This window comes from Melozone crissalis, unplaced genomic scaffold (genome assembly GCF_028551555.1).
Source record: "Melozone crissalis strain CALT ecotype California unplaced genomic scaffold, PUWL_Pcris_2 ptg000063l_1, whole genome shotgun sequence".
In the NCBI taxonomy this organism is placed as follows: domain Eukaryota; kingdom Metazoa; phylum Chordata; class Aves; order Passeriformes; family Passerellidae; genus Melozone; species Melozone crissalis.
In genome coordinates, this window is record NW_026535841.1 from 11,740,563 (window position 1) to 11,768,206 (window position 27,644).

Consider the following 27,644-nt stretch of genomic DNA (forward strand, 5'->3'; position numbering starts at 1 on the left):
AAGTGATCCCTGCTCAGCTGGGAACAGGGACAGGCTGGCAGGGGATGGAGAACAGGAATCTCTCCACCAAATCACCACATTTCTCTCTTCCATCATCTATTCCCATCTAGGAAGGGCACAAGGATTCAGGGCTAGAGCATAAGGCTGTGCCAGTCAAACACATTTATGGTGTGCTGGTGACAGGAGTTCCAAAAAATCAAGTCCCAAAGCCCCCAAAGACAAAAAGGACGAGAGGCCAAGGAACAAAATTCTGCTTAATATTAATGAAGCACCTTCACTCAGGCCAAACAAACTGCTCAAATATCGGGATTTGCAAAGCACTCAGGAGCAGGTGATGGCATCTCCCACTCCACCCCTCCCAAAGCTGCATTAATTAATTACATTCCAGGCTCCAGCAGGATTCCACCAGCAAAGCAAGGCCAACAACCCCATTCCAGCCACACAGGAAAGTCAGGAATCCTGTGTGGGGATGGGAATCACTCCTCAATGTTACTGAAGTCCCAGAATGTCCCCAAAACCAGGGACAAGGTGCTGGGGAGACACCAGACCCCAACTCCTGCCATCCACAGCTCCAAGGGGAGCTGCTGGTCCAGGACAGAGCCAGGGGAAGGAGTTACATGGAAGCTCACCAGATCTTCCTTGGGGAGTCTCTGGAAGAGGCTCTGTCTCCCTACAAGTGGTTCCAGGGGGTTTTCCATGCACTGGGACAGGAAGGTCCAGGCAGCTCCCAAAGGCACTTGGGGTGGGACAGTGCCCCCAGTGTGGCCCTGCTGCTCCTGTCCCACCAGGAATCCTGGGATCCCTCCTTCCCTAAAAATCCAGGAGGCTCCTGCACAGCTTCCACTTCGGTTACTGGTTTCACTGGGTTTAACATCCTGCAATTCTTAATTAACACCAGAATTCTGCCGGTTCAGTCTCATTTAATTGAGCACAAAGTCACCACAGAGTGTCCTCGCAAAGCACCCCCAGGTCACTGAGTCTCCTGAAGGACACAAGGAATTCCTATTCTGGGCACAGATCACGGAAAAGAAACTTTGTTTGATGTAAAAAACAACTTTGCATAAATTCCTCCAAAATAGCCCATCCAGCCACACAGCAAAATTGGAATCAAAGACACCAATTATCACAAAAAAAGCACCTTCATCTCAAGAACTGCTCACCCCAGGAAGCTCAGTCTGAGTTTGAAATGTATCAGGACTAATTTGATCATGCACTTGGTTCTGTTCACGCTGGTGATCCACTGTTTTCCAACAATCCACATTGTTCCCATCAGTATTTTACATTTCATGGCATGGATTTATCCATGGCATTGCTCTCCCACCACCCACCCCCCACCCAGTGCCCCCCAAAAACCCCACAACTGCTCAAATAAGGAAAAAAAAAAACCAAAACCCCACTAACAGCCATACTGCGAAACCAAAATACTATTTAAAAAAACAAATGGATGACAGTCCAACAGTTTACAGGATTCAAAACTGACTCTACAAAGTAATTGTCTACCTTGTAGAAAGGATTTCCTTTTATTTGGAAAATGAGCAATTGGAAATTGGAGAGAAGAGATAAAAACAATCTTTAGATGCTCTGAAGTTTTGCCTACTGAAGGATTAAAACCGTAAATAAAAAGGTACCAAGCCCTCAGAGTTCACTGCTCATGTGAAGCTTCTTCCATCTCTTTCTTGACCTTTTTAAAAACCATTTTCATGTCTGGGAAAGGAAAACAAAAAAAGAAGAATTATTGAGGACAAAAACCCAACAGGTGTTTGAGTTGATTTTAAACTCAATAAAGTTTAAACACAACTCAAAGTCTCAAGCCTGGCTTAGAAACTGTGGGTGCTTTGGCAGTAAAAGGTGAGATTGTGTATAAAGGTCATTAAAATTAAATTTAAATTAGCTTTTGGAACTCAGGCACCCTGTGGAGATCAATTCCAAGCATTCTGGGCATTTTTGGGGGCATTTTCTCCCAAAAATGCCCAGAATGGACACAGCCCCTCCTCTGGCCATACACACCTGCCTTGACTGGAAAGGCTCTGAACATCTTCTCATCTGAAACTCTTCTGCTGCTGCATCAGCCCCACATTTTCATATACTCTAGCACTATCTTCTCTCATTCTGAAATGAAATCAGGATTTAGAGTCCCACCAAAAAAAAAATAAATCTTATAATACACAAAAGAAATGTCCTATAATACACACCCCATAATTCAGAGACAATTGATTTCACTTGATTTATTTTCAGAGGCAAGCCCAGCACAACAGGGCAGGTTCTGGGGTAACTCAGCCTCGTTTGAGGTCTCTGAAGATGAGACAGAGCAGCTCAAAAACTGAGGGCAGGGCTGGACTTACTCTGGACACGTTGGGGTTGGGGTGCAGGGGGGGAGAGGGCTCTGATCCCCGCCCGTCTGGTCCGATAAGGAATATTTAATGTTTGTGTACTCGTGACCTTTCCTCTTGCTCTTCTGTGAAGCAAAACACACAACAAAAAGCCAGGTTTGGGGTTAATCCTAGCAACCAATCATTGAGAAAGTGCAGCAATTCCACGAGGAGATACCCACGGGTGTTTTTAGGTTTATCTGTGAGGAAAGAGCTCAGTCCTGCAGTGAACACATCACTGAGCACACCTAAAGCTGAAAATCCCCATTTTCCCTCATCCCACCATCTCCAGCAGGACACACCAACCCTCTGAATGTACTCAACCCTCATCTCCTTGGCAGAAAAGTCCCCATTTCATTCTTGAGCAGCCAGTGGGCTTCCCACTGACCTCATTTCCAGCTCAGAGCTGGGGCCAACAGAGCAACACCATTGTTTGCAGGAGCTCTAATAAAATAATATCTGAGCCCATTAGGTTTGATATAAAAAGCAGCCAAGCTGTTATTTGGACTGTGCACATATGCTCCAGGCTGCAGCCAATTGTGCTGGCACCCAGCTCCAGATCCTGCCAGGGAACCACGCTGGGAAAGAAACGGGAGATGGATTTTTCCTCTTCCCAGGCATCCACAATGCCTGCAAACACTGAAACCTGCAAGGTGGAAATCGAAGTTTTGCAGAGAATTTGAGGTTTGGGGAGGGGTTTGTGGGTTTATTTGGGGTTTTTTAATGCTGCAACAAGTCCTGAGGGGTGACTCAATCTCACAGCAGAGGCTGGCGGAGCCTCCGGGGAGCTCTGGCTCCTGAATTCCCATTAAGAACATTCCTGGGATTGAAGCTTTTCCAGGATGGACTCCTGAAACTCCCTCAGCTCATTCTGCTGATTCTTAAACCCCTCCTAGCCACGATTTATGACAAAGCTGTCCTGAGCAGTTTGTGGGAGCACAGCTTGGGAAAAGATTTGTTGAGCAAACCTGGATTTGCTTCATCGAACAAAGTCTGGGAGACAGAGATGGATTGGTGGACACATGGAATGCAGGATTTGTGGGATGGATGGATTGGACACAAGGAATGCAGGATTTGTGGGATGGATGGATTGGTGGACACAAGGAATGCAGGATTTGTGGGATGGATGGATTGGTGGACACATGGAAGGCAGGATTTGTGGGATGGATGGATTGGTGGACACAAGGAAGGCAGGATTTGTGGGATGGATAGATTGGTGGACACATGGAAGGCAGGATTTGTGGGATGGATGGATTGCTGGACACAGGGAATGCAGGATTTGTGGGATGGATGGATTGGATACATGGAAGGCAGGATTTGTGGGATGGATGGATTGGTGGACACATGGAAGGCAGGATTTGTGGGATGGATGGATTGGTGGACACAAGGAATGCAGGATTTGTGGGATGGATGGATTGGTGGACACATGGAAGGCAGGATTTGTGGGATGGATGGATTGCTGGACACAGGGAATGCAGGATTTGTGGGATGGATGGATTGGTGGACACATGGAAGGCAGGATTTGTGGGATGGATGGATTGGTGGACACAAGGAATGCAGGATTTGTGGGATGGATGGATTGGTGGACACATGGAAGGCAGGATTTGTGGGATGGATGGATTGGTGGACACATGGAAGGCAGGATTTGTGGGATGGATGGATTGGTGGACACAAGGAATGCAGGATTTGTGGGATGGATGGATTGGTGGACACTGGGAATGCAGGATTTGTGGGATGGATGGATTGGTGGACACAAGGAATGCAGGATTTGTGGGATGGATGGATTGCTGGACACAGGGAATGCAGGATTTGTGGGATGGACCACAAGAACATTTTGTAGGAACCAGCTGATAAAGAGGAACTAACTCACTAAGTGTTGCAAAGTCCCCAGCAGGGAAAAATATACTAAAAAGAGTAAAAATCTGGACTAATTAGCATAGAAAGCAAAAGGTACAAATCCCAGCTCCTCTGAGGTCAGGGCAGGGAGCAGCAGGGACAAGGAGAAAACATCAGCTCTTTATCACAAAACCAGGAAACTGCTGTAAAACCCCTCAGAACTGGAGTGCAAGGAATTCCCTGCACAGGAAGGGGCAGGGGAAGGTCTCTCTGGCTCTCACCACTTATTCCCAAACATTTCTGCTCCCACCACACTCCTGGAAGTGCTTTTTGTTGGACCAACACACTCACCCTTTCATTTTCCACTCCAATAAACTGATTTCCTACCAATAAACTCCCAAAATTGGAATTGGAGTGATCAGCATTTGATTTTCCCCTTTTAGGAATGCAGGGAACAAGCTCTGAAATCTCTTTAAAACACAAAGAGCACGAGGTTCTGCTTTAATTAACAGACCCTTATCTTTTATTCTTCCTCCACAGGAAATTTGATAACAGGAAGGAAATTTGAGATATGGGGACAGGGAGGGTAGGAGAGAATTCCACTTAAATTAAGGAGAGAATTCTACCTAATATTTTAAAGAGAAAATTCCACTCAGTAATTTAAGGACAGGATTGCACTCAGCAACGTAAGGAGAGGATTCCACCTGATAATTTAAGGAGTGGATTCCAACTGATAATTTAAGGACAGGACTCCACTTGATAATTTAAGGAGAGGATTCCACCTAATATTTTAAGGAGAGGATTCCAATTGATTTAAGGAGAAGATTCCACTTGATTTAGGGAGAGGATTCCACCTGATAATTTAAGGAGAGGATTCTAATTGATTTAAGGAGAGGATTCCAATTGATTTAAGGAAAGGATTCCACCTGATAATTTAGGGAGAGGATTCCACTTCATAATTTAAGGAGAGGATTCCACACAATGTTTTAAGAAGATTTCACCTGATAATTTAAGGAGAGGATTCCACTTCATAATTTAAGGAGAGGATTCCACCCAATAATGTTAGGAGAGGATACCACCAAATTTAAGGAGAGGATTCTACCTGATATCTTAATGAGAGGATTCCACACAATGTTTTAAGAAGATTTCACCTGGTATTTTAAGGAGAGGATTCCACCTAACAATTTAATTATTTCTTAAGCACAATGAACTAAAATACAGGAGACAATTCACACCTTCAGCCTTCCTAGAACACAACCCCCTCACAAATCCCCAGCACTGCTGCTCCCTGCTGGGATCCTTTGGGAGGGACCCACCTGCTCCTCCTCGATCCTGCGCTGGAGGGTCTCGATGTAGTGCTGCACTGCCATGTAAATGAACCTGTACTGGGCCTCTGTCTGCACCATCCCTGAGCGCTGGGACCTCACCATCTGGATGGTCTTGGGGACATCGATGTCACAGTCCACCCCTGGGCACATCCACGGCATTGGGGAGAGCAGGAAAAGAACCAAGGTGAGGGTGGAGCTCACCTGAGTCCTCCGCCAGCGCTCCTGGGGCGGATCCGGGAGCAGGCAGGGAAACCAAAGGGTTAAGGGCAGGGCAATCAAAGGGTTAAAGGTACCTTTCTCTCGGATGATGTCAATGAGGATGTCAATGACAATGAAAGTTCCTGTTCGACCAATCCCAGCACTGGAAGAAGGGGGGGAAAAAAGGGAATTTCATTGTTTTGATCTTTGTGAACGCACAGCAAAACCTCAGGTAAAGGAATTCTGGCATTAGGAGACAGGAGGTTTCCAAATTATAACCAGGGGCTTCCAAATTATAGCCAGAGTCAAACTAGAGACCCCAGGGAAGGCACAGAAATCAGCACTTCTGCCCCTCAGTGTTTATAAACATCCCTGAATCAGAAAAGTAACATAAGATCAGATCTAACATTTCCATGCCTAAAAAGCATACAATTTACAAGCTGAGAACACACGAAAAGACAGAGACCTCACAAGTGGGATGAGATGCCAGAATTCCCATGATCCTGCACTTGAAATGCTCCAGCCAGGTCTGGTCCCATCTTCTCATCAACAGCAGAAATTTTCATTTATCCAAAGGTTCACAGCCTGAAATCCCTTCCCAAGGGAACCCGGTGCCACCCACCCAGGATGTGACATTGCACAGACAGAAACCAGGGAATTCTGAGCAATTCCCAGGGAAAGTTGTTCTTTTTAAAGGTCTCAGCTCCCTGGGCCAAAAGGAGGAGTGGCAGGAGCCTCACCTGCAGTGGACCACGACAGGTCCTGCATCAGGGATGCTCTCCTGCTTGTGGTGCACCTCCTCCAGGAAGTCCAGGACACCCCCGGGGTCGCTGGGGACGCCGTGGTCGGGCCAGGTGCGGAAGTGGTACTGCCACACCGTCCTCTCCGTGTTCCCCTGCAGCACAGGGACACAAACCTGCTGCTCAAAACCCAGCCTAGTCCTCATGGAGCACAGAGGAATCCCCCAAATCCAGCCTGAGCACAGCTCCATAAATCCCAAAGGAGGGAACAAGGCAGGGCCCTCCCTGGCCTGGCACATCAGTCATTAAATCCCCAAAACTAAATAAATCCCCCAAACTAAAATACTCCAGAGGCCAGTGAGCAAGACAAGATTCCTGTACTCCCCAGATTTTTTTGGGATACACCATTGCAGGGAAAATTCCTCTTTCAGAGCATTAAATCCTGCCAGGGTAGCTCCCAGCTAAGCAGCAGCATGTCTATGTTCAGTTTTGTAATAATAAAATCCCATAACTCTGTTTTATTAGGGAGGTCTTGATGAGCTAAAATAAATGCCAAGACTTTTGCTGCAGGAGCAGGGAATGTTTCCCTTCAAGCACCCAGAATTCCTGCTTGGCCACATCTCCCATCAGTTTGAAATACAGAGATTCACATCCAGCAGCTGAAATTCCAGCAGGCAAACCTTAAGAAAGGGAGGCTTGATGTGACAGGAGTCCATCCCCAATTCTCCTGGTTTGCTTCTCCTCCCTGATCCAAACTGTTCCTTAACAGGAATTGCCATTTCCACACTGTTTTCTCACCCTTTTTATCCCTTCCCTTAAGTGAATTTTCCACACACAACTTTTCCTTTCAGTGCAACCATTTCCATGAGGGAGCAAATGCCAGGCTGGATTGAAGTGCCCTCAGTTAAAAGCATTTTCCCTCCTCCCTGATTCCCTGCAAGCTCTGCAGCAGCTCCTCTCCTGCCAAAAGCTGCTTAGGTAGGAGAATCTTCAATTATCCCAAGGGCAAAGAGAGAAAGATGGATGGAACTGAACGTGGAGCTTCAAAGAAAGGCAGGGCTCCATTTATTCACCTCCGAGTGCTTTTATTGATTCCAGAGAAATGGGCTAATCCTGACACTTTTCCTTTGGTGATGCACAAGCTGGGCTAAAAGGACAGAGCTGTTTTTGTTCTCACCTGGCCAACTTTGGAAAGTTTCAGCTCCCTCAGGGTGTAGTCGTGGGCTGCACTCTCCTTCACGTTCCGGACACGCATCACCCCGTACTCCTTCAGGGAATATTCATCTGGCCAGTACTTCACACACTTGCTCTGCAAGATTTCAAATTATATTTAAAAAAAAAAACAACAAAAAGAAAAGGAACAATCAGGCAGGAAAAAAAAAAAAAAGTTGCTTTGCAAACTGATTAATTCAACCCTGAAGGTTTTGTTTCAGAGCCCACAGAGGACAATCAGCTGATGAGGTAAAGAATATTTTAATGGAGAGTTTCTCCTCTCCATAACAGCCACTGGATAATTTCAGACAGGTATAGGTCACCTCTCCTCTTAGCACATTTTTGGGATATTTTGTGCCTGGATATTTTCAAAAGCTGGAGATTAAAATCATGCTTTTTGTACCCCCTGTCACAGATCTCAAAATTCCACCAGAATTCAGTCCCACAGCCCTACAGGCTGCAAAAGAAATAAAGGTCAAAGGTATAAATCATTCCCAGTGGAAATAAAACTTGGATATTTGCTTTTCCATGGCTTGCAGCAGGAAGGGCTGACCCAGCTCTGGTTCCATCACCAAAGAGGGTTCAGGCTCCTGCAAAGGGAGCAGTTCATGGGTCTGCAGCTTCTAAAATCCAGAGTTTTTGGTGTGCTGCTGCTCCATCAGGATTGTCTCTGCCCAGGAATAAATTCCATCCACTGAGGAATGGATTCACCTATCAGCACTTGGGTTTGGCTGCTGTGATAGGTCAGGAAAGAGCAACTCCTGGGAATGCAGCATCAAAGCAGAAATTACTGTAGGAGCAGCTTCTAGCAAGACCAAACACAGAGCAAACACCAAATCCTACAGAGCAATAGGGTCTATTTGCAGTTATCCTGAATATTCAGGAAAAAACACAGCACAGGGAAGCTCCTCCTGCCAGCCCAAGGCAGAGAAGATGGCTGAACACATGCCCACGTAGGCAACAAGATGCTTTCCTGCTATTTTTGCCCTTCTTTCCCTGTCACAAGGGGAGAAACAAGCAAATACTCTGAAACTGAAGCAAATACACTGATTTTGGGGGGTGCCAGCAGAAATAACTTTGCAGCTTTCAATGCAGAGCTTTGAGGAGTTGGTAGAGCAAGTCTGAACAGCAACATGATGTTAAAATAAGCTTTACTCTGCAGGGCTGGGTTGCTGAACTGCCTCCAAATGCCCAAAACTCGTTTAATTTCTAAGGATTTGCTGCTTCTGCACTTTAAAGCACATCCAGGACCTGATGCAGGGCTGGGATGTTCCACAGTTTCTCCTTCCTCAGGCTATGGAGGCAGCTCTGCTGCAAAGGTTCTCTCTTCCTGCAAACAGCTTGGCCTGAGATAAAAAAGCTTTGATTTGATATCAGGACTGGAATTTGCAATTCTGTAAGAAGTGAAATAGGCATCACAAAACAATCAAGGGTACAGAAAGAAGAAGCAATGCAGCACTGATGAATTAAAGTGTTTTCTCCAGCAAAAGGGCTGAGCAAACTTTGGGAAGAAAAGTGGAAAAACTGCAGAGGAGCAGAGGCTATTCAGGGGGTTCTTAAAAAAATAATAAATAACTTGAAGGAAGAAAGGTGTATTCAAATCAACTCCATAATTTATTTCTCCTCTTCCAAAACAAAGATTAGCACTGGGAATGGGGAGTTCTCCCTCTGTCAGTGAATTCAAAGGAAGGAAACACAAATCCTGTCCCTTTATCAGGGTGATGAAGTGGCAAAACTTTACAAAGACTTAAAAAAAATAAATACACAAGACAAAGTCTAAGGGCTCCAATAAACAGCACCAGTGGCAGCTTTGACACCTTCATTAGGGAGAGAATTCTGTAAAATTTTCTGTTATTTGTCTTCAGTACACTCACACAAAGTTCCTGGGAGTGAGGACCCCCTGCAATCATCAGTCACCCACAGAAAAACTTCAGCTCTTAATTTGATTTTTCCCACAAATGATGCTCCCCTAAGAAAGCAACAGTTTTCTATTCAGGAACAGATAATGAGAATATGGAAAAAGGTAAAAACGTGGACAATAGTGTGTGGAAGAAGCAGAAAAACTTAAAAGGAGAGTAGGGACAGTATTTATCAAACAGAAAAAAGATCAGAAGCAACAAATTCCAAAGATAAATCCTTACAAACCCCAGGAAGCTGTGTGTGGCTGCTGCCAGGATATCAATGTTCAACTATTCCTATTCTTTCCTGCCTTGTGTCATTAGAAACCAGAAACAAATTAAAATATCCCCAGGTTTGCCAGAAGCCAGGGAGCAGGACAAGATTCCTGTACTCCAAAGGGAAGTGGAGATTTTTGGGATACACCATTGCAGGGAAAATTCCTCTTTCAGAGCATTAAATCCTGCCAGGGCAGCTCCCAGCTAAGAAGCAGCATCTCTGTGTTCACTCTTGTAATACTAAAATTCCATAATTCTGCTTCTTAAGGTGGTTCATCCAGGCTTGATGAGCTAAACTAAATGCCAAGACTTCTGCTGCAGGAGCAGGGAATTTTTCCCTTCAAGCACCCAGAATTCCTGCTTGGCCACATCTCCCATCCCAGTGCCTCCTTCCCTAAGTCTGAAATACAGAGATTCACATCCAGCAGCTGAAATTTCAGCAGGCAAACCTTAAGAAAGGCAGGCCTGATGTGACAGGAATCCATCCCCAATTCCCACAGATACCAATAAAAAAAAACACTCAGCACCTTCCAGAGCTCCAAGGAATCCTGTGCCTGATTCCAGCCATAAATCAATTTATCCCTGTCAGATCAGCTCCTACTTGTACTCAAATGTCAGGGCCTTTCCCAAATGTCTGGTTTTACCTTTCCTCTTTCCACTTCTTTCGTGGTCATGACAATAACTCTGGAATTCTCCTGGAACACCATCCTCCAGAAATCATTCACTGTGTTCTGCAGGCAGCCTTGGGTAGCAATGTAACTTTTTTTTGGCTTTGAGTTGTTGCACTTGGTTTCAAACTCAGGCTAGAGGGGAAAAAACCAAACCAGGGATTCAACAGATTGTGTGTGACAAGATTCCCTTGGATTCAGGGAAGAGGAGGTGGGAACACACTCAAATACACTCACCATAATAATATTAGCATTGATATAGTCTGAGACAGGTTCATTGGGATCACCATCGTGGAGAACAACTCTGGTGTGATCAACTGCAAAAGCACACATGGATGTCAAGCACTTGCATTCCACAGCTGTGACCACATAGCAGCTATTAATTAATTATCAATCTTAGTAAATAAGTGATCAGAATATTCCAAATTGCCTGTTTTGCTTCCTTTAAACAAGTGGCTGTGACCAGCTGGACCAAAACATGTCCATGTCTGGGAATTCAGGAATACTCAAACACCAAGTCAAGGCAAAGCTTTGGGATTTGCATGTGCCAGTTCTGGCCCCCAAATTAATCCTCTTAAATTTAAGTATTCCAGCCTGCTGAATTGAGGGATATGAGGCTTTTAAATGAAGATAAAAACCAATATTACAAATATCTACAAAGTGCAAATGTGTGAACCCAAATTGGAAATCACTGGATAATCCTGATAAGAGGGGAAATTATCATTAAAGAGAAGCCAAAGGCCAGTGGCACTTAATTAACCCTGTACTAATGAGGAAAATAAACCAGAGTAACATTAAATGGCAAGGAAGGGTCGATACTTACAGGGTAAAATGTTCTTGTATCTATTTTTGTTCTTGTTTTCCTGGCGCTGCCCTTCCTTACGGCTGTAGAGGAGTTTGCATTCCTGCTGCTGCAAGGTCTGAGGGGAGAGCACAGACAGGGGGGCTCAGAAAAAGCAGGATGGACTGGCCCATGCTCACAGCAATCCCAGAGAAAAGGGAGGAGAGGGGCATTAGGTGGTGGGCTATCCATAATTTATTTATCCATGAATTATCCCAGTGAAGGAACAAGCTGGAGTGGGGATTTCTGGAACACGACGTCCCAGGGACAGCAGCAATTCCATACTTGCACTGCTCATGGCAAATCTCCCCACTCCCAAAACTCCCTGGAGCTGGAGGCACCAGGATCCCAATGCTCTGCTCCAAGGTTTCATCCCCAAAGCAGTTCCTGGTCCCACTAAAAGGAACACTCAGGCTTTGGGAGCTGCTCCCCTCAGCATTCCCACCCTCCAGACTCTTACTGTTCATTTAACTGGCACATTTGCTCACTCCTGTCTCAGTCTGACACTCCCTCACTTGATGACCTTGGATAATTAGGCTGATCCTAAAGGCAGGGAAAGCAAAAGAAATTTAAGAGATGAAAAGTTTCAAGCTTGTGACAAAGGGCAGGAAACAGCCCCCAAATTCCAGCCTGTGGAATTCCAGGCAAAAGGACTGAGAGCCAAACTTTCCCAGCAAGTTAAAAAATTGGAGCAATTAAATGTGTGTGGAAACCACATCTTCCTTCCTAGAGTTAATTATCATTGCTTGGAGGATCCCTGAGGAGAGATCCACGAGCAGCAGTGATCCCAACAAGCCCATTCAGAGCTGGAACAACACAGCCATAAATCTGAATCTTCTCCTCCACCTCACCACCACATCCCAGCACTAAGCTCAGAAATAACCATTTTTCAGAAGGAAAAACACTACAAGGGCTGTCAGCATTCCTGTCTGGTGCTTCCTGGGACAAGAGGCTCATTCCTGCCTGGAGACAAGTAATTTAAATTCACCATCTGGGCTGGCAGCTCCTGAGCAGCACAGACAGGGATCCATGGACAGCCTGGAGTGTGCTCCCCCCTCCTGCCACCATGGGGGACAGCTGGAGCTTCCCTGAGGGAATGGAAAACAGGGAACTGAAACTGCTAGGAGAGGGCTTCAGTCCCAAAAAAATGAGGGTTAGTGCTGACCTCAGTGACAGCAGCAAAGGGGAAACAGAAGTGCAATGTCCCACAGGAAAAATTCTTCATTTATTTGCTTTTCCTGCTAGACTTTTCCTTCTGTATGGAAAACACTGAGAAATACACTCCAAGAAAAGTTTCTTTAACGTGTAGCAGAGGTCAGGAAAGAACTGTGAATTAATAACTCAGTTGTATTTTGCCAAACCAACAATCCCTTCCCACACACACGACCTCTGCTGACTTCCTTCCCTCTCCAGATGGAATTCTGGCCATTCTGACCATCCAGCAGCCCTGCATCAAGGACTGTCCTCTCTCTCTGGAAAGAGAAAGGAGAAATCTCAATCCTCATTTTCTCATTTCCCAATGCCATCACCTCACCATCTGACATTCCCCTCACACACCTCTGTGCTAATTCCTTCCCTTTTCATGGATTAATTTTCTTTCTCCTGGCAACAATCAGAGCACACTGCACATTTAGCTAATGGATATTTCTGATCAAAGAGGGTTTCTCCAAGGATGGTCACTTTGCAAATCCATCACTATTCAGGAAGTTTCTCACAGCAGCCTCTCTGGAGCTCCCTGAGCACTTCCCAGTTTCCTGTTGCCATCTGCTGGTGGAATTCCAGACTCCACTGGTGGTTTTGTGTGTGTGAGGTCTATTATTCAGCCTGGAGTGTTTCAGACCAGGCTGGATGGGGCTTGGAGCAACCTGGGATAGGGAAAGGTGTCCCTGGCCATGGCAGGGGTGAGGCAGGATGGGATTTAAGGTCCCTCACAACCCAAATCATTCCACTATCCCAGGCTGCTCCAAGCCCCAGCCAATCTGGCTTTTAACACTTCCAGGGACGGGGCACCCACAGCTTCTCTGGGAAGAATTTCTTCCAAATTCTGGAAAGATTTCTTCCCAATATCCCATCTAAACCTCTTCTAGTTTGAAGCCATTCCTGAAGCCCTGTCCTGTCCCTACACACGCTTTCTGGAAAAAAAATGGAATTTTGCCTACAGAGAGAAATGAAACACCACAACAAACGAAAATTAAACCTCCAGAAGTCCAAGGAATGCATATAATCCATGTTGTTTCATCCCAGAGCTTTCTACCACTTCCCAATGACTTTAAGATCCCAAAAAAAGAGCATCAAAAAGCCACAAGGGCAATGGATGGTCTGAGAAATGGAAGTGTCCCTAAAGAAATGGGACACAATTTGGTTCCCAACTTCCCAAACAGCAGAAGGAATTGGAAGGATTGTCCTGGTGGGACAAACAGGGAAGGATATCCAGGAGGATATCCTGGATAAAAAGCACTCTGAGAGTCAGGGAAAAAAGAAAAATATTTCAAGCCATGAGAGTGGAGCTGGCAAAGCCCTGGAGATGGGAGCAAAACCAGGGATCTGAGGTGACGGAGAGGAGGAAACGCCAGGAAAGTAGAACCCAACTTTGGCAGTGTGAGAGTGAACACTGCAGCAAAAACTGCAGGAAACACTGCAGGAAACATTCCTTGGAATGTAAGGAATTACCTCAAACTCTTCCCAGAAGCCCTGCTTGACTTTATCCGTGGTCTCTGCCAGTTTGCTGAGCTCCCTGACTCGGCTCTCGATCTCGGCAGCGTTGATCCGGGTGGTGTTCAGGGGCTGGGGACACACAAACAGCACAGGTCAGCAAAGAACAGCCATGGAAAGACAACTCTAACACAAATCCCCTAAGATGAGGATATTTTGATGGGAATTTTAGGATCCAGGCATTTTTTTGGATGTCAGTGTTTTGGGATTCGAGGAAAGGGCAGTGAGGAAGGGGACGGTGAACAGTTGGTTTTAAAATGTCACAGTTTTTATTTAATTATTCATTTAATTATTTAATGCATTAAATTGTCTCATTTCTGGACATGCCCTGCAACTCTTACAGACCAGGATGATACCAGGAAATTCTGCACATTAGAGACAAGACAATCCCTTCCCAAGCCTAACAAAAACTGACTTTTTCATCCATTTCGTGAAGTTTAACTCCTCATTTTTTTCCTCATAAAAAGATCTTGCAGAACATGTGGAAAAGCTGCATTTCTACAACATATCCTGCAGATGGCAAAGCTCAGGGGTGGCCTGTCCTTCTCACCTGCTTGAGCTGCAACACAGTGCCCAAAGTCTCCACCATGGGGTTCTTCTTGTAATGCTCCACCAGATCTGTCAGAGAGTCAAACTTCTCCCCTCCACCAACGTCATATTTGAGATCCTGAAAAGACAAATCCTCCTCCAAATAAATGCACTTCCCACCACCACAGCCCTTCTAGGCTGTGCCTTGCATCAGAAATAACCTCCAAAATTATGTGTAGAATGCCCTACTGAAATCCTTCTGCTAAAGGATAGAACTTTAATAAACAGAAACAGACACACTGCAGGACATTTCCTTTTTTGCCATCTCCTTGAAAATCGGTTTATCTGCTTTTTTTAGAGAGCTGATTCCCTCTGAATCAGGGCTCAGGCAGCTCTGGAGCTACAGGATGAGAATCCAAGAATTAGGGATTTGAATTAATTTCCAAAATTAGGTGTATGATTGGGTCCTGAAAGGCTGGTACTGCCTGGCACCATCTCTATTTTAAGGAAGCAAATGCCAGATTATTTTCCTCAAAGGCATAAATGCCAACTGCAAATCAGAGGGATTTTCTTGAAAAAATGAACATATTCTGTTAATTCAGCATTTACAGTCCTAGTGGGTCATTTCTACCTCCAAACTACTTCTGTTACTGCATTTTAGGTATTTTTATACAATTTAGTTATTGCACTGCCTTCGGGCACAATAGAAGTAAAAGAGAATAAGAAAAATCCATGTCTTTTTTTTTTTTTAATCTATGATTATTTTTTAAATAGCAGCCCATGGAGACAGATTAAATATGAAAACTGTAATTTTAGTGAAGAACTACCTTATACTAAATAGAAGATTTAGATTTCAGGGCATTCCTTGGAGTGAACACTCATTTTCACAGACTGCTGATCATCCATCAGGTGTAACTGCCTGAACTGACAGGAGAGAGACATCTGTGGATAGATCTCCATTTATCCAATCACTCCTATTTTGATAAAACCCATCCAGGAGACTGCAAAGGCTCCCTGAGCACAGCAAAGTGTGATTTGAGCCAGAAGGCCCTGACAGGAGCCAGTCAGCCAAAAAATATTGGAATTTTGATGCCATCAAAGGAGACATTTTGATCAAAGGGATGACCTGCAGCAAGCCCAGGGAAAAGAGGAGTGGATCCAGAGCTCCTGTGCCCATGGAGTCCCTGCTGTTCCTACCTGGCAGTGGATCATGACGTGCGTCACTTTGGATTTGCCGTCGTTGCTCTCTCCTTTGTCATCCCCCGTCCTCACAGAAAGGACAAAGTCCCCAGGGTGGCTCTGGCTCTCCCTCACCAGGAAGCTGCCATGTTTTCCTTTCTCTGTCAGGAGTTTCTCAGCTTCTCTCCCTGAGAGATGCCCGTGAAACCACCTGGAAATGAAGGGACATAGAGGGAGACACCCTGCTTAGCTTTCCAGCTGAATCCATTTGTTCCAGGTGTTTGTTATGAAATTGAATCCTTCCGTTCACTCAGCAACAGCCAGGTCTAGGGAAAACCTCAGGTGGTAAAAATAATAAATAAAATAAGCTTTGGAAGTGTCCAGGTGCACATCAGTGAGGACAGAAACACTTCAAAGCACTTCCATGGAGCTTCCAGTGAAGCTTTGATTTGGATCCTTCACAACAATCCAAATAAACACCAGGTTACACTCCAATCTTCCCCTAAGTCAAGACATTCATTATTTCCTTCATGAAATTTCCCTGATAAACTTGTGGAAACTTCATAGCTTTGAGACCCCACCCTTCTATCCCATGAGGAACTGGAGAGGGTAATCCCAGCAACCTCAATTCTTCAGGAAATAGGGCCAAAAAAACAACAATCCTCCCCACCTCTGTTAAGGCATTAAGAGAACTTGTTTGATTATTTTTCCTCATTTTTTCACTTCAAGTAACGAACAGGTATCTGCTGGTTTAGTTCTGACCCCTGCCATTTCCTCAAATCCAGAGTCTCAAATTCTCCCTATTAACCACACTCCTCAAAAGAGGAGTTTGAGGAATCTGAGGATTTGAGCAGCCTTCACTTTCTACCCACTGCTAGGAAAAACACAAAAAGTTATGCCCAGAAATATCCCTGGGAATTCCTTGCAGCAGCAACAACAGCAGGAGAACTTCTCACATTAAACATTCTCCCAGTAAAAATAAAGGGAATTATGCCCTCTATTTCAGTCTTGTCCCATCCAAGGAAGAATCCTGAAGGGAACAGGTTCTGAGGCTTGGATTCTTCACCTTTAACCACATTTATTCATCTATTTTGCAAGAAATCTCCCTGAAACAAATCCAAAGTTGTGGCCAGAGGGAGGCAGAGTGTGAAGAGGGATTAACACAGCATTTATTAAGCAGCACAAGGACACTTCTCTGACCTTTCTGAGGTGGGATCAGCACAGTTGAGGGGATATTTCAGCTCTATGACATCTCCATTCTTTTCCTTGAGCTGCCCATGGTGTTCCATGTAGTACTGCACCAGCTCAGCCAGCGTGGCAAACTTCTCTCCCCCGTAGAGGTCATAGTAGTCACCTGTGTTCTGGATCTTGATGTGGGTCACTGCTCCAGTTCGTCTGAGATTTGAAAGAGAGGACACAAAACCCTTTCCAAGTCAGCTAATCAATCAATCAGTCAATCAATCATTCAATCACTTTTATATTTGGTGATGCCTGAGGTGGAGAGATCCATATTCACAATTCCAGCATGGAGCTACTGCTCCTCTGCTTCAGCTTCTCTACCCACCAGGCAGGGAGAACAGGAGAAAAGTTCTGTGCTGGAACTGGCAGCACAAACCCTGCAGCCTCAGGAGCCCCACCAGAAACCCCTCAGAGCCACACAAAATTCCACACACAAGCACAAAGTGGATGGTGAAAGTTGAATATTCTGGAGATCCAGCAGAGCTGGTTTGCTACTTTCTCCAGAATTCCCACCAGCTCCCAAAGTCTCTCCCTCAGGAAATATTTGCCTTTGCCTGCTGCCACAGTCTCAATTAATATTAAGGAAGAGCAGCTCCCAGCAGGAATCCCCTCCTGTGCCACAAGGGCTGTTATCTCACAAGTATCCAAGCAGCACAACTCTTATCACCAATCCCACTTTTCCCTTTTCCTTTATCTACTTCCTCTTGCTGTCTTTTCCCCATCCCTACCACGCAGTGTCAGGGGACAACTGCCACAGAGGGCCTATTTTGGAAGCTGAAAAAGCCACAGTTGCCCTTAAAAACTTGCTGACTTTTCCTGTGCAAGGAGAGTCTAGATTTCCTGCTGGATCACTAATTCCCAACACCTCTGGCTCCTTCCAGTTGGTGATCAAATGGATTTGTGAAGGGCTAAAAGCAATGTTACTGTCAACCTGTTTCTGCTTCTCCTGAGCATTTTTGTCCTGCTGTAAAATCAGAATTAACTCCCCTCCAATTTAGAGCTGAGTAAAAGTTTTTGAGAAGTTCTTCAGGGAAAATGGGAGAAAAAGAAGAGGGAAAAGTGAACAACACTAAAAAGTGACCAGAGCATTCTTTCACCTCTTTCAAGGAGTTCATCCACAGCTGTTTCTCCATAGGATTGCAATAAATTAAGATTATTACCAACCTGGGGCAAGACTGGGAAGATCCAAACTCACCTAACAGAGAGTGTGAAGTCTCCTGGGTTACTTTTGCTGGGCCGTGCCAAGAAGCTGCCATCGACTCCTCTTGTTAACAGCAGGTTTTCTGCCTCCACCCCAGTGATGTTTGGATGAAACCATCTACAAGAGGTTAAAATAAAGAATGTTAATAAATAAACAGCAGGTTCTCAGAGTTAACTCACAGAGAGCAATGTGACAGCTTGCAAACTGAGTTTTGCACCTAAATTAATAAAATTTCATTATTAGCTTCACATTGCAACTTTATATATTGTAACTTTTTGTAAGCCTAAGAATTACACTTATCCCCACTCTGAGTGCCTGGATTAAAATGATATCAAAGGTACACAACATAAACACAGACCAGAAGTGGTATTTCCTTACTCCAGCAAAACACAGCACACAAAGAAACTGAAAGACAAACAGGAAAAATACCTAAAAATAAAACAAAACATCCAAAGTGACACTTGACAACATTTTGAAGGTTAAAAACTGAACAAAACCTCATGGTTTAGGGCACAGCTGAGGGGGTCAGGAAGGAACTCCCTGCGTGGACACCCCACTGCTCTTCCTCGCAGGGATGTGGAGCCGGGGTCGGATCTGTCCTGTTTAAATACAGCCCCAGAGGAATCTCCTATTGATCCTCACCACCCACAAACTGCTCTCAATGACTATCCCAGAGCCCAGGCAGAGCTGGGGCTGGGCTGTGGCCAGCAGCTCCGTGTCCCCACCTCTGGCATTGACTTTGGGACTTATTTGGAGGCACTCGGTGTCACCGCTGCCTCTGCTCTTATCTGGAATTTGCCCATTTTTATTGCAGCCCTGAGGGAGTTCTGCATGAAAGGGCTTGGGGAGAATTTTAGAAAGAAAATTCTAAGAATAAACTATTGGGTGTGAGCACCCCAACCTCAGCTCTGCCACTTTTGCACTCAGCAATCAAAAATCACCTTTAATTTTCAGAGTTAAATCCTCATTGTTGTGTGCTGAAAGAACCCAGCCTGCTCCTCTCTCTTCACCTCTAGGTTTTTCCAAAGTACAACAAAATATATCCATAAACCTCCACAGCCAGGCTCATCACAGAGAGAGGAGTGTTATATCCAGAAAAATGGAACAGCATTCCTGATCCTTCCTGATCCAGTCAGCATTTCAGGCTAAATTGCTAAATCAGCAAAATATGAGAGCACAGGTCTAAATTTAGGGTTATTATTTCAATTGTTGCAGCAATTCCTTCTCTACTGAAGAGCTGCCAATATTCCCACCAAAGCCTTCTCTTCAGAAATATTCTGGAGTTTTAGGATTCTAGAAAATCCAAATCCCTAGCAAGTCACTCATTAGGATCCTTTTCAGAAATAAATTGTGTGAATCTTCTTGTGAATATTTTTTCCCCCTAGTTAAAAACATTCTACTTGCACCATGAAAATCTAGTGAATAGCCCCCATCTTTCACTGAAGAACAGCACAGAAAATATCAAATTTATGCACATGGAAAAAACCACTCAAAAATACTTCCAAATTATCACAGCAAATGGGAATGAACTAATGAATAATGTTACATTTAAACAATTATTCAAAGGTCAAGGAAAGTTCTCACAAGAGAAACAGCACAAGCATCAGTATCTGGCATGAACTGAACATTAAATAACACATTTCAGCCCACAACAGGTTGCCTGGAGAAGGTGATCATATATTTACCACATTTTTACTCCCAAAATTTTACCTTTTTTTTTTTTGTTTCTGTTTTTTTCCATTAGGAAAAAACAAAAGCAAAAGGAAAAAAAACCAAAAAGCAAAACAAAAAATGTGCAGTAATATTTTGAACTTTGAAAGGTTTTTCAATATGCACAGGAATCAAGAGAAACCTTGGTAAATTTTGGAGTTTATGGCAAAAAACTGTCCAAACAGATAGAGGAGAAAATATTGTGATTGCTTCTCCAGATTTATTATATTGACATTGCATAAACTTCAACCAGTGAAATATCTTCTGTATCCCACCCTGAACCTTAAGCTGTGCATGAGCTGTTACAGCAAAGGAAAAATAATAATTTATGTACAGAGACAACTACAAATAACCTTTTATTTAACCAGCATTTAAAGGAGAGCTTAAACACACAATAGATGGCTCAAAAATCCTATACATGGTCCAAAATCCCTCTCCCACATCCACACAAAGATGCCAAAAGCCCAATGCAGCCGAGCCAAGCTACATCTGGGAGGGTTTCTTGCACTTTATGTAACTGTGGCTCTGCTGGCACCTCGTCCTCCTGCTCCCTCAGCTCCGTATTTTTGGCTTTGAGTAGGAAGCTGCATTTGTCAGGCACCCCAAATAGCAGAATGGGGGTGTCAGGGATCCCTGCCAGCGGTTCCGGCCGCCAGGAGGATCCTCCTTGAAGCGCCGCCATCCCTTGTGCCCCCAACCTTGGGGCTGCAGCCCTTCCAAACGGGGAGGGGACAGCCAGGACCTGCTCTCACGCTTCCTTTTATAGGGATGGAATGCATTTTGGGCCTTTTTTGTGCTCTTTTCCCTGCCCATGGCCGTGGCAGCAGGTGCAGAGTCGGTGCCCCGGCCAAGGGCAGTAAATACAATCCCAGGAGTCACCCAAACCCACGCCCTTGGCAGAGCTGCTCCTCACCATCCCTCCCGCAGCAATTCCCACTCAGGGGCTTGGAATGCATCACTGCCAGCCCATAATGAGCTCACAGCAAGGTGGGAATGTTGGTAAGAAATAAGGGGCTCAAAACCAAGGGGGTATCAGCAAAGCAAGGAAACTTCTGATGGGAAAAAAAAAAATCCACGGTGGAAAATTCATAGTTATCCCTTTTTTGTTGTCGTGGTCCAGCAGGATCTGTGCTCCCTAAGTCACACACTGGCAGCACATTTCTCTCTTACCAAACCAAAAGAAATAAATCGATACAATTTTCCATGCAGTGATTGGGGTTTTTAATCACCTTTGCAAGAGCAAAGGAGAGATGAAATCAGTTCTGTCTCAGCTGTCACAGCCCCAGCACCGGGGATGTGCTGACGGCTACTTTAATTACTCCTATTTATAGGCTCATCAGTTGATATTTCCCAGCTTTTTTCAGTCTCCCTCACAAGTTACAGTTTAGGGCTCTGAGCACACTCACAGTAATTATTCTGGCAAGGAGGAACCTCACAGAGCTGCCAAAAGGTAACTTGTAACCTTGCTCCCAGTGTGAGCAGGGACATCCAGAGAGCACAACATAGACTAAAAAACCTCCATACAGCTCAAAAAACCCCAAATCCTACTATAAATGGCCATGGATTTAAACCAATGCACCCAGATTCACCATCTTGAGGAGAAAAGAGAGGACAAATTACCCTTGGAGAAATTATAATTTAATAGCTATTACTTGTAGAGGTGAATCAATTGAAATTGTGGCTGCCCCATCCCTGAAGTGTCCAAGGTCAGGTTGGAACAATCTGGGATAGTGCAAGGTGTCCCTGCCCATGGCAGGGGATGGAATGGGATGAATTTTATGATCCTTCCAACCCAAACCATTCTGGGAATCTCAGAATAGGTCGGTTAAAAAGGATAAATACATTTATAGCATTTTCTGTGACAATAATTCCTCTAAAGCCCAAAGCTCACCCAAAAGGACACCGGGTACAAATATCAAAATCCACTAAGGACAGTGATAAGCTACCACAAAGAAACGGGTTTGGCTGTTTGTCGTCGTGCTCTAGCAGTGCCACAAGGGTTTGAAATTAGAGCGAACGCTGATAAGTGATGAAGAGCACAGGTGTGGGGAGCTCAGGGACACTCCGGGCAGTGTTTTAGGGTCGGTAAATCAGCGCTGCTGGCCCTCGATGGAACACGAACCCGACACTGACCAGGTCCCAGTCACCAACAATCCATCCCTCGGGCTCCATGGGGACATTCACGGGAACCCCCCAAACCGGGGCAGCTCCGGTGCCAACGAGACACTCGAAGCCCCCCGATCCCTGCACCCCCGGGAACGGGCGGGGAGCGGGATCGGGGAGCGGGGACATGTCCCGGGAACGAGCGGGGTGGGGGCTGCGGGAGGGGAACATCCCCCGGGAACAGGCGGGAGGGGGCTCCGGGACCGGGACATCCCCGCGGGAACGGGCGCGGTGGGCGCTGCCGGGGCGGCTCCCGGGGCTCCTGCCCGCCCGCCGGGAGCAGCCCCGTCCCCGCAGCCCCGGGAGCCGCGGCCCCTGCCCGCCGCCCTCCCCGCCGGCGCGGCCGCCGCTCCCGCCTCACCTCCGCGATGTCATCTTCCCCCGTGGCCCCGGCGGGTCGCGGTGCGCCGGCCCCCCCGCGCCGCCCGCCGCTCACATGGGGGTCCCGGCGGGGCCGCGGCCTTCGGGCGCTGCGGGGAGCGCGAACAACGGCGGCCTCGGGCCCGCGAGCGCGGCGCGGCCCGCCCCGCGTCACCGCCCGCGCCGTCATCGCCCCGCGCCGCGCCCCGCCCCGCGCCGCCGCTCCGCCCGGGGGGCTGCGGGACCCCCGGCACCGGAGCGCGATGGTATCGGAGCCTCGTCCGTACACGGGGCAGCGCGCGGAGCCGGCCGAGCCCCGGGCGGACGCGGGTTAAGCAGCAGCGGCGCGGCGGGACCGCTGTCCGGGCCGGGGGTCCCGCAGCCCCCGGAGCGGGCGCGGGGTCCGGTGTCCCCCTCGCTGGTGACCCGGGGCTGCCCCAGGCAGCGCGGACCGTCCCGGACTACAAGTCCCATGGTGCCCCGCGCGGCGCGCTGACGTCAGACGCCGCGCTGTCCTTAGCCCGCGCACCCGGATGTGAGTCCCTTTTGCTCCCCCGGAAGGTGAGGATGGCGGAGCTGCTGCTATCGCCGCCGGACCCATCGCGCTCCATCCGCCGCCATCCTCCCGCCGGCGGGCCCGCAGCGGTCACAGGCGCGGCCCGGCAGCCTCGGGGAGCGGCGGATGGGCCCGGATGGGCGCGGCGGTGGGGAGGAACGGGAGTGTTCCCAGTCCGGGCGGGCCAGGCCGCGGCGGGATGTGGAGGCCGCTCCGGAGCTTCCCGGGAACTGGGCTGGGGCTGGACGGGAGAGGCCGCTGGGGCACGGCCCGGCAGCTCAGCGGTGCCGGGACAGAGGCGGCTGCAGGCTCGGGATGTGTTTCCGTGTCTTCGCGCTTCCCACCGAGGAGCGCTTGGATGTGCGCTGGAGTTGTTGTAACCGGCGTGCAGGAGCCGCTTAAGCCGTGTAGAGGCGCACAGGGAGCAGGGCTAAGTCAGCTGCGCCCGGAAGAGGTGGCTGACAGCTACTAGAAAGGTGTGAGGGATGGTTTGGGTTATTTTATTTTTATTTTCTGTGCTTTGTAACGAGCCTTAAATCCTGCTGTCCGTGATCGCAGATGGCGGGCGAGAAGGCGCCGGAGAAGAAGCCAGGCGAGAAGAAGCCGGCCAAGAAGAAGGGAGGGGAGAAGAAGCCGGCGGAGCAGAAGCCAAGCCAGAAAGCAGCTGGGGACAAGAAGAAGAGGGTGAAGAAATACCATGCCAGCCGTAACCCCGTCCTGGCCCGCGGCATCGGGAGGTATTCCCGCTCTGCCATGTACGCCAGGAAAGCCCTGTACAAGCGCAAGTACACAGCTCCAGAGACAAAGGTAGGGTGGGGAGCACTGGGGGGAATAATGGGGTTTATCGTGGTGCCTCTGGTTTGAAATGTGCTGAGTGGTTTGAAATGTGCTGAGTTTTCCTCGTTCTTTACACGCAGATAGAGAAGAAGAAGAAGGAGATGCCCCGTGCCACCATCACTAAGCCAGTGGGTGGAGACAAGAATGGAGGCAGCCGGGTGGTTAAAATCCGGAAGATGGTATGGAACAGCACCGGGATGTCGTGGTTTGCTGCAGGAGGCTTTAGGCTGGATGGTCAGCCTCGTGCTTGGGGTGATGCAGGGGCTCAGTTCATGGGAATTCAGGTGGGAATTCTCTGTCCTGTGTGTTTCTGTGCCATGGTGGAAATACACACATGAATACAGAGCTGGACACTAAATATTCCAAAATATCCAGTGTGTTTCCAAGCCCATCTGCCGCAGAAATTCTTCAGAAAGCTGAGCTTCGGGGAAATAGGGCGACCATTTTTGATGAGTTGCTGTGCTGTGAGACACCCAGGTGGTACAAGATGTTTGTCCTGTGCTCCCAGCCCAGGTACTACCCCACGGAGGACGTTCCCAGGAAGCTGCTGAGCCATGGCAAGAAGCCGTTCTGCGAGCACAAGCGGCGCCTGCGCTCGTCCATCACCCCCGGCACGGTGCTGATCCTGCTCACCGGCCGGCACCGCGGCAAGGTGGGCACTGCTCCTGCTCCCGGGCTCTGGCAGCCTTTCAGGCACCCTCAATCTCCCAGCTGGGCCACTGGGTGTAAATGTGTGACTTCTGTCTGGGTGTTTTCCTTGTCCAGCCTTTAGGGGAGGCAGAGGTGAAATGTTTGTAAATTAAGGTTGTTCTGAGCAGAGCTGGAAGTAAAACAGGCTCAGCCAGTTGCTTGGACACAATGAAAAGAGTTTTGCTGCAGAGCAAAGCCAGTGCCTGTTTCTGTTGCTGCTCCTACAAAGACAAAACTTTGTCTTACAGCAGTTACTGCAAAGGAAAAATTAGTTTCTTTCTTAATGGAGTTATCAGGGTAGCACTGGATTGTTATATTGGGTTCTCCATCCTCAGGATGGTCACCAACACTGGTATCCTTTATTTTCATTTCTTGAATTCTCTGTCTTTGGTGTTCATGGTTCCATAAAGAATGCTGTCAGAGAAGGAAACCTTGACCAGAAGGTCAAGGGAATGGCTCTGTGTGAAGTTATAGAGTCCTTGTGGTGTTTATCCAATTCCTGCCTGTAACTCACACAAAGGATTTGGGTGCTGGGATGGATAGGGAAAGGAGTAATTTCCTTTGCTCAGCCTTGGGAGAAAAAGCTCATGGAGAGTCACGCTTGGCTGGAGAGGAGGCACCTGGAGGTGCTGGAGCCTGGATCACAGGGTGGCAGCTCCTCAGGTGGCACAGCTGACCCACACCTGGAGCACTGGAAGTGCTTGTCCCAGTAACAGAGGCACAATCCCAGTTTGGCTGTGGTATGGGAGCACTGGGACCTGAGGATTGATGTCCTGTCTCATTTCTTCACAGCGTGTTGTGTTCCTGAAGCAGCTTGATACTGGCCTTCTGCTTGTTACAGGTAAAAAAATTGTATTTAAACATGGTATTTTTGTTCTGGGGGTTCTTTGGGTCTTTTAAGTTCAAGTTTGTCTCTGGAGTCAGTAGCACAATGGATCTGCATGTGTTTGGTTTGGCACATCAGTGGGGAATCACGTTTTGTGGTGGAGTCACCACTCCTAGAGGTGTCCAAGGAACAGGTGAATGTGGCACTCAGTGCTCTGCTGGAGTTGACAGTGTGGTGATCTGTCAAAATTGGACTTGATGATCTTTGAGATCTTTTCCAACCGTAATGATTCTGGCATTTGTGACTTTGCAGGGAGGTGGAGGGGAGATAATTAAGCTTCAGGATCTAACTATCTGGAAGAGCTCAGAAAGGAGATTTTTGTATTTCTAGAGGGCTTTGACTGCTGAGATTTTATCTATAGGTAGCTCTGAAGGAACTGGTCATCACAAAGACTACAGAAATTCAGCTTCAAGGCAGTGATTTTCCCCAGAAAAGCTGACTTTGTTCTCTCTTGTCTTCTCTGCCTTCAGGCCCCCTGGCTGTCAACCGTGTGCCTCTGCGCAGGGCCCACCAGAAATTTGTTATTGCCACATCCACAAAGGTGGATCTCACTGGGGTGAAAATTCCCAAGCATCTCACGGATTCCTACTTCAAGAAGAAGAGACTGAGGAAGCCCAAGCACCAGGAAGGAGAGATCTTTGACACTGAGAAAGAGGTAAGGGACAGAGTGGTTCCTTCTTTTTCAGTGCTCCAGGTTGGGTTGGAAAGGAGGAATTAGCAGGAAAAAAACCGGTGGATTTTAAGTGGTCATTAATAAGGTGAGGTGGTGCCATGAAAATGAGGTAACCTTTAAAATTTGGGGGGTTTTCTCAGAGGAGAAGGAGCTAAATGTCTTTTTTGACCAAGAAATGCTGTCACTGTGTTGGCTCCAAGGAGCGTGTCAGTGCTCCACCACCTTCCCATTATTGACAACAAATGGGGGAAAGATTTCTTTAAAATCCCAAAACTCAGGGTTTGCTCTGAATTTCCTCCTCTCTCTAAAGAATCCTGCAGTTTCTCCCAGGCTTTTAAGGTTGCTCTCTGTGCTTTACAGAAATATGAGCTGACGGAGCAGCGCAAGACAGACCAGAAGGCCGTGGATTCCCAGATCCTGGCGCGGATCAGGAAGGTGCCTCAGCTCCGGGGGTACCTGCGCTCCACGTTCTCTCTCTCAAATGGAGTTTATCCTCACAAATTGGTGTTCTGAGCCTCCTGCAAGCACCACATTAAACTCCCAAGGGAAAAAAAGCAAGGATTTGTGGTGTGTTCATTGCAGTGTGCAGCAGCAGGTGTTGTACGGCTCTGGCAGTGCTTGTTGATGCTGGGTGATACTGTGAGGGGTTGTGGGTAGTGACCAGAATTTAGAGAAGTTTGGGGTGTAGGAGTTTTGGCTGTTGTAGTTTTGTACTAGTTCTTGGATTTCTTTAATAACTATTTAACATAAATAGAAATTCAGTTTTCTTGACTTTGAACGAGCTGGGAAGGGTCCTGAACAGATTTTGCTTTGGGAATAGCAGCTAAGGCTGGACTCAGTGCAGGATAAAATCAAGACAAAATATATCTGTGCTGAACTTCAGCTACTAAATAACTTCTTAGAGGTATTTCAGGAGCTATACTTTGGTTTTGAAGTAGAAATGCTGGGAATACTCCACAGTTTTGCAGAATAGAAGTGTCTGAAAGTGAGTGGAGAAGGTTAGGGCTGTGTTGAACTCAGCAGAAATCAATGCTCTACACAAAGCAGGGATGTACAGTTCACCAAGTCTGGCACTCTGGAGCTCTTCCTTAGCCAGATCCTGCAGGAATCCAGGTTTATGTAACTGCACCATCTGTCTGCCCAGTCATTCTGAGCTGAGGTAGCCAACAGGGTTAGACTTGACAAGAAATAGAGATTTCAACAAATTCACCCAGGCTCCATGAAAACAGGATGGGGAAGAGAGCAATGCAGCCCTTCCTGAGGTGGAAGCCATGGTCAGTGGGAAAGAGGAATTGGGCTTGGAGTGCTCCAATGGCAGTGGGAGAACTTTGAGACTTGTGGGGTACCTAGTTTGCACCAAGGGGCTGCAGTCTGGTGCTGGTGGGTGTTCACATGTCTGAAATGAAAGCTCTGGGCACTCCCACCATCCTCCTGTTGCTGGGAGAGCTGGGGGGTGTCAGCCTGCAGGAGGGAAGGCTCCAGGGAGACCTTGAAGCCTTTTGCAGTGTCCAGAGAGGCTCCAGGAGAGCTGGAAAGGCACCTGG

The 27,644-nt window shown here is 47.1% G+C and overlaps 2 protein-coding genes across 2 annotated transcripts; one reads left to right on the forward strand and one right to left on the reverse strand.

The window, feature by feature from the left end:
* Positions 1–1,348: 1,348 nt before the first annotated feature.
* Positions 1,349–22,523, reverse strand: PTPN11 (protein tyrosine phosphatase non-receptor type 11). The gene is made up of 16 exons (XM_054288712.1): positions 22,460–22,523; positions 18,220–18,342; positions 16,986–17,180; positions 15,804–15,996; positions 14,629–14,745; positions 14,037–14,150; positions 11,349–11,445; positions 10,763–10,842; positions 10,502–10,660; positions 7,649–7,780; positions 6,472–6,626; positions 5,827–5,894; positions 5,522–5,673; positions 2,343–2,455; positions 2,008–2,109; positions 1,349–1,704 (listed from the first exon to the last, which is right to left on the reverse strand). Exons 1-15 carry the CDS (start codon positions 22,471–22,473, stop codon positions 2,040–2,042), a joined length of 1,782 nt encoding a protein of 593 aa, XP_054144687.1. The 5' UTR covers positions 22,474–22,523; the 3' UTR covers positions 1,349–1,704; positions 2,008–2,039.
* Positions 22,524–22,924: 401 nt separating this feature from the next.
* On the forward strand, positions 22,925–26,672 carry RPL6 (ribosomal protein L6). The gene is made up of 7 exons (XM_054288848.1): positions 22,925–23,019; positions 23,573–23,821; positions 23,932–24,030; positions 24,360–24,503; positions 25,334–25,382; positions 25,898–26,082; positions 26,461–26,672. The coding sequence occupies exons 2-7, from the start codon at positions 23,573–23,575 to the stop codon at positions 26,611–26,613; spliced, it is 879 nt and encodes a 292-aa protein (XP_054144823.1). The 5' UTR covers positions 22,925–23,019; the 3' UTR covers positions 26,614–26,672.
* The last annotated feature ends 972 nt before the right edge of the window (positions 26,673–27,644 follow it).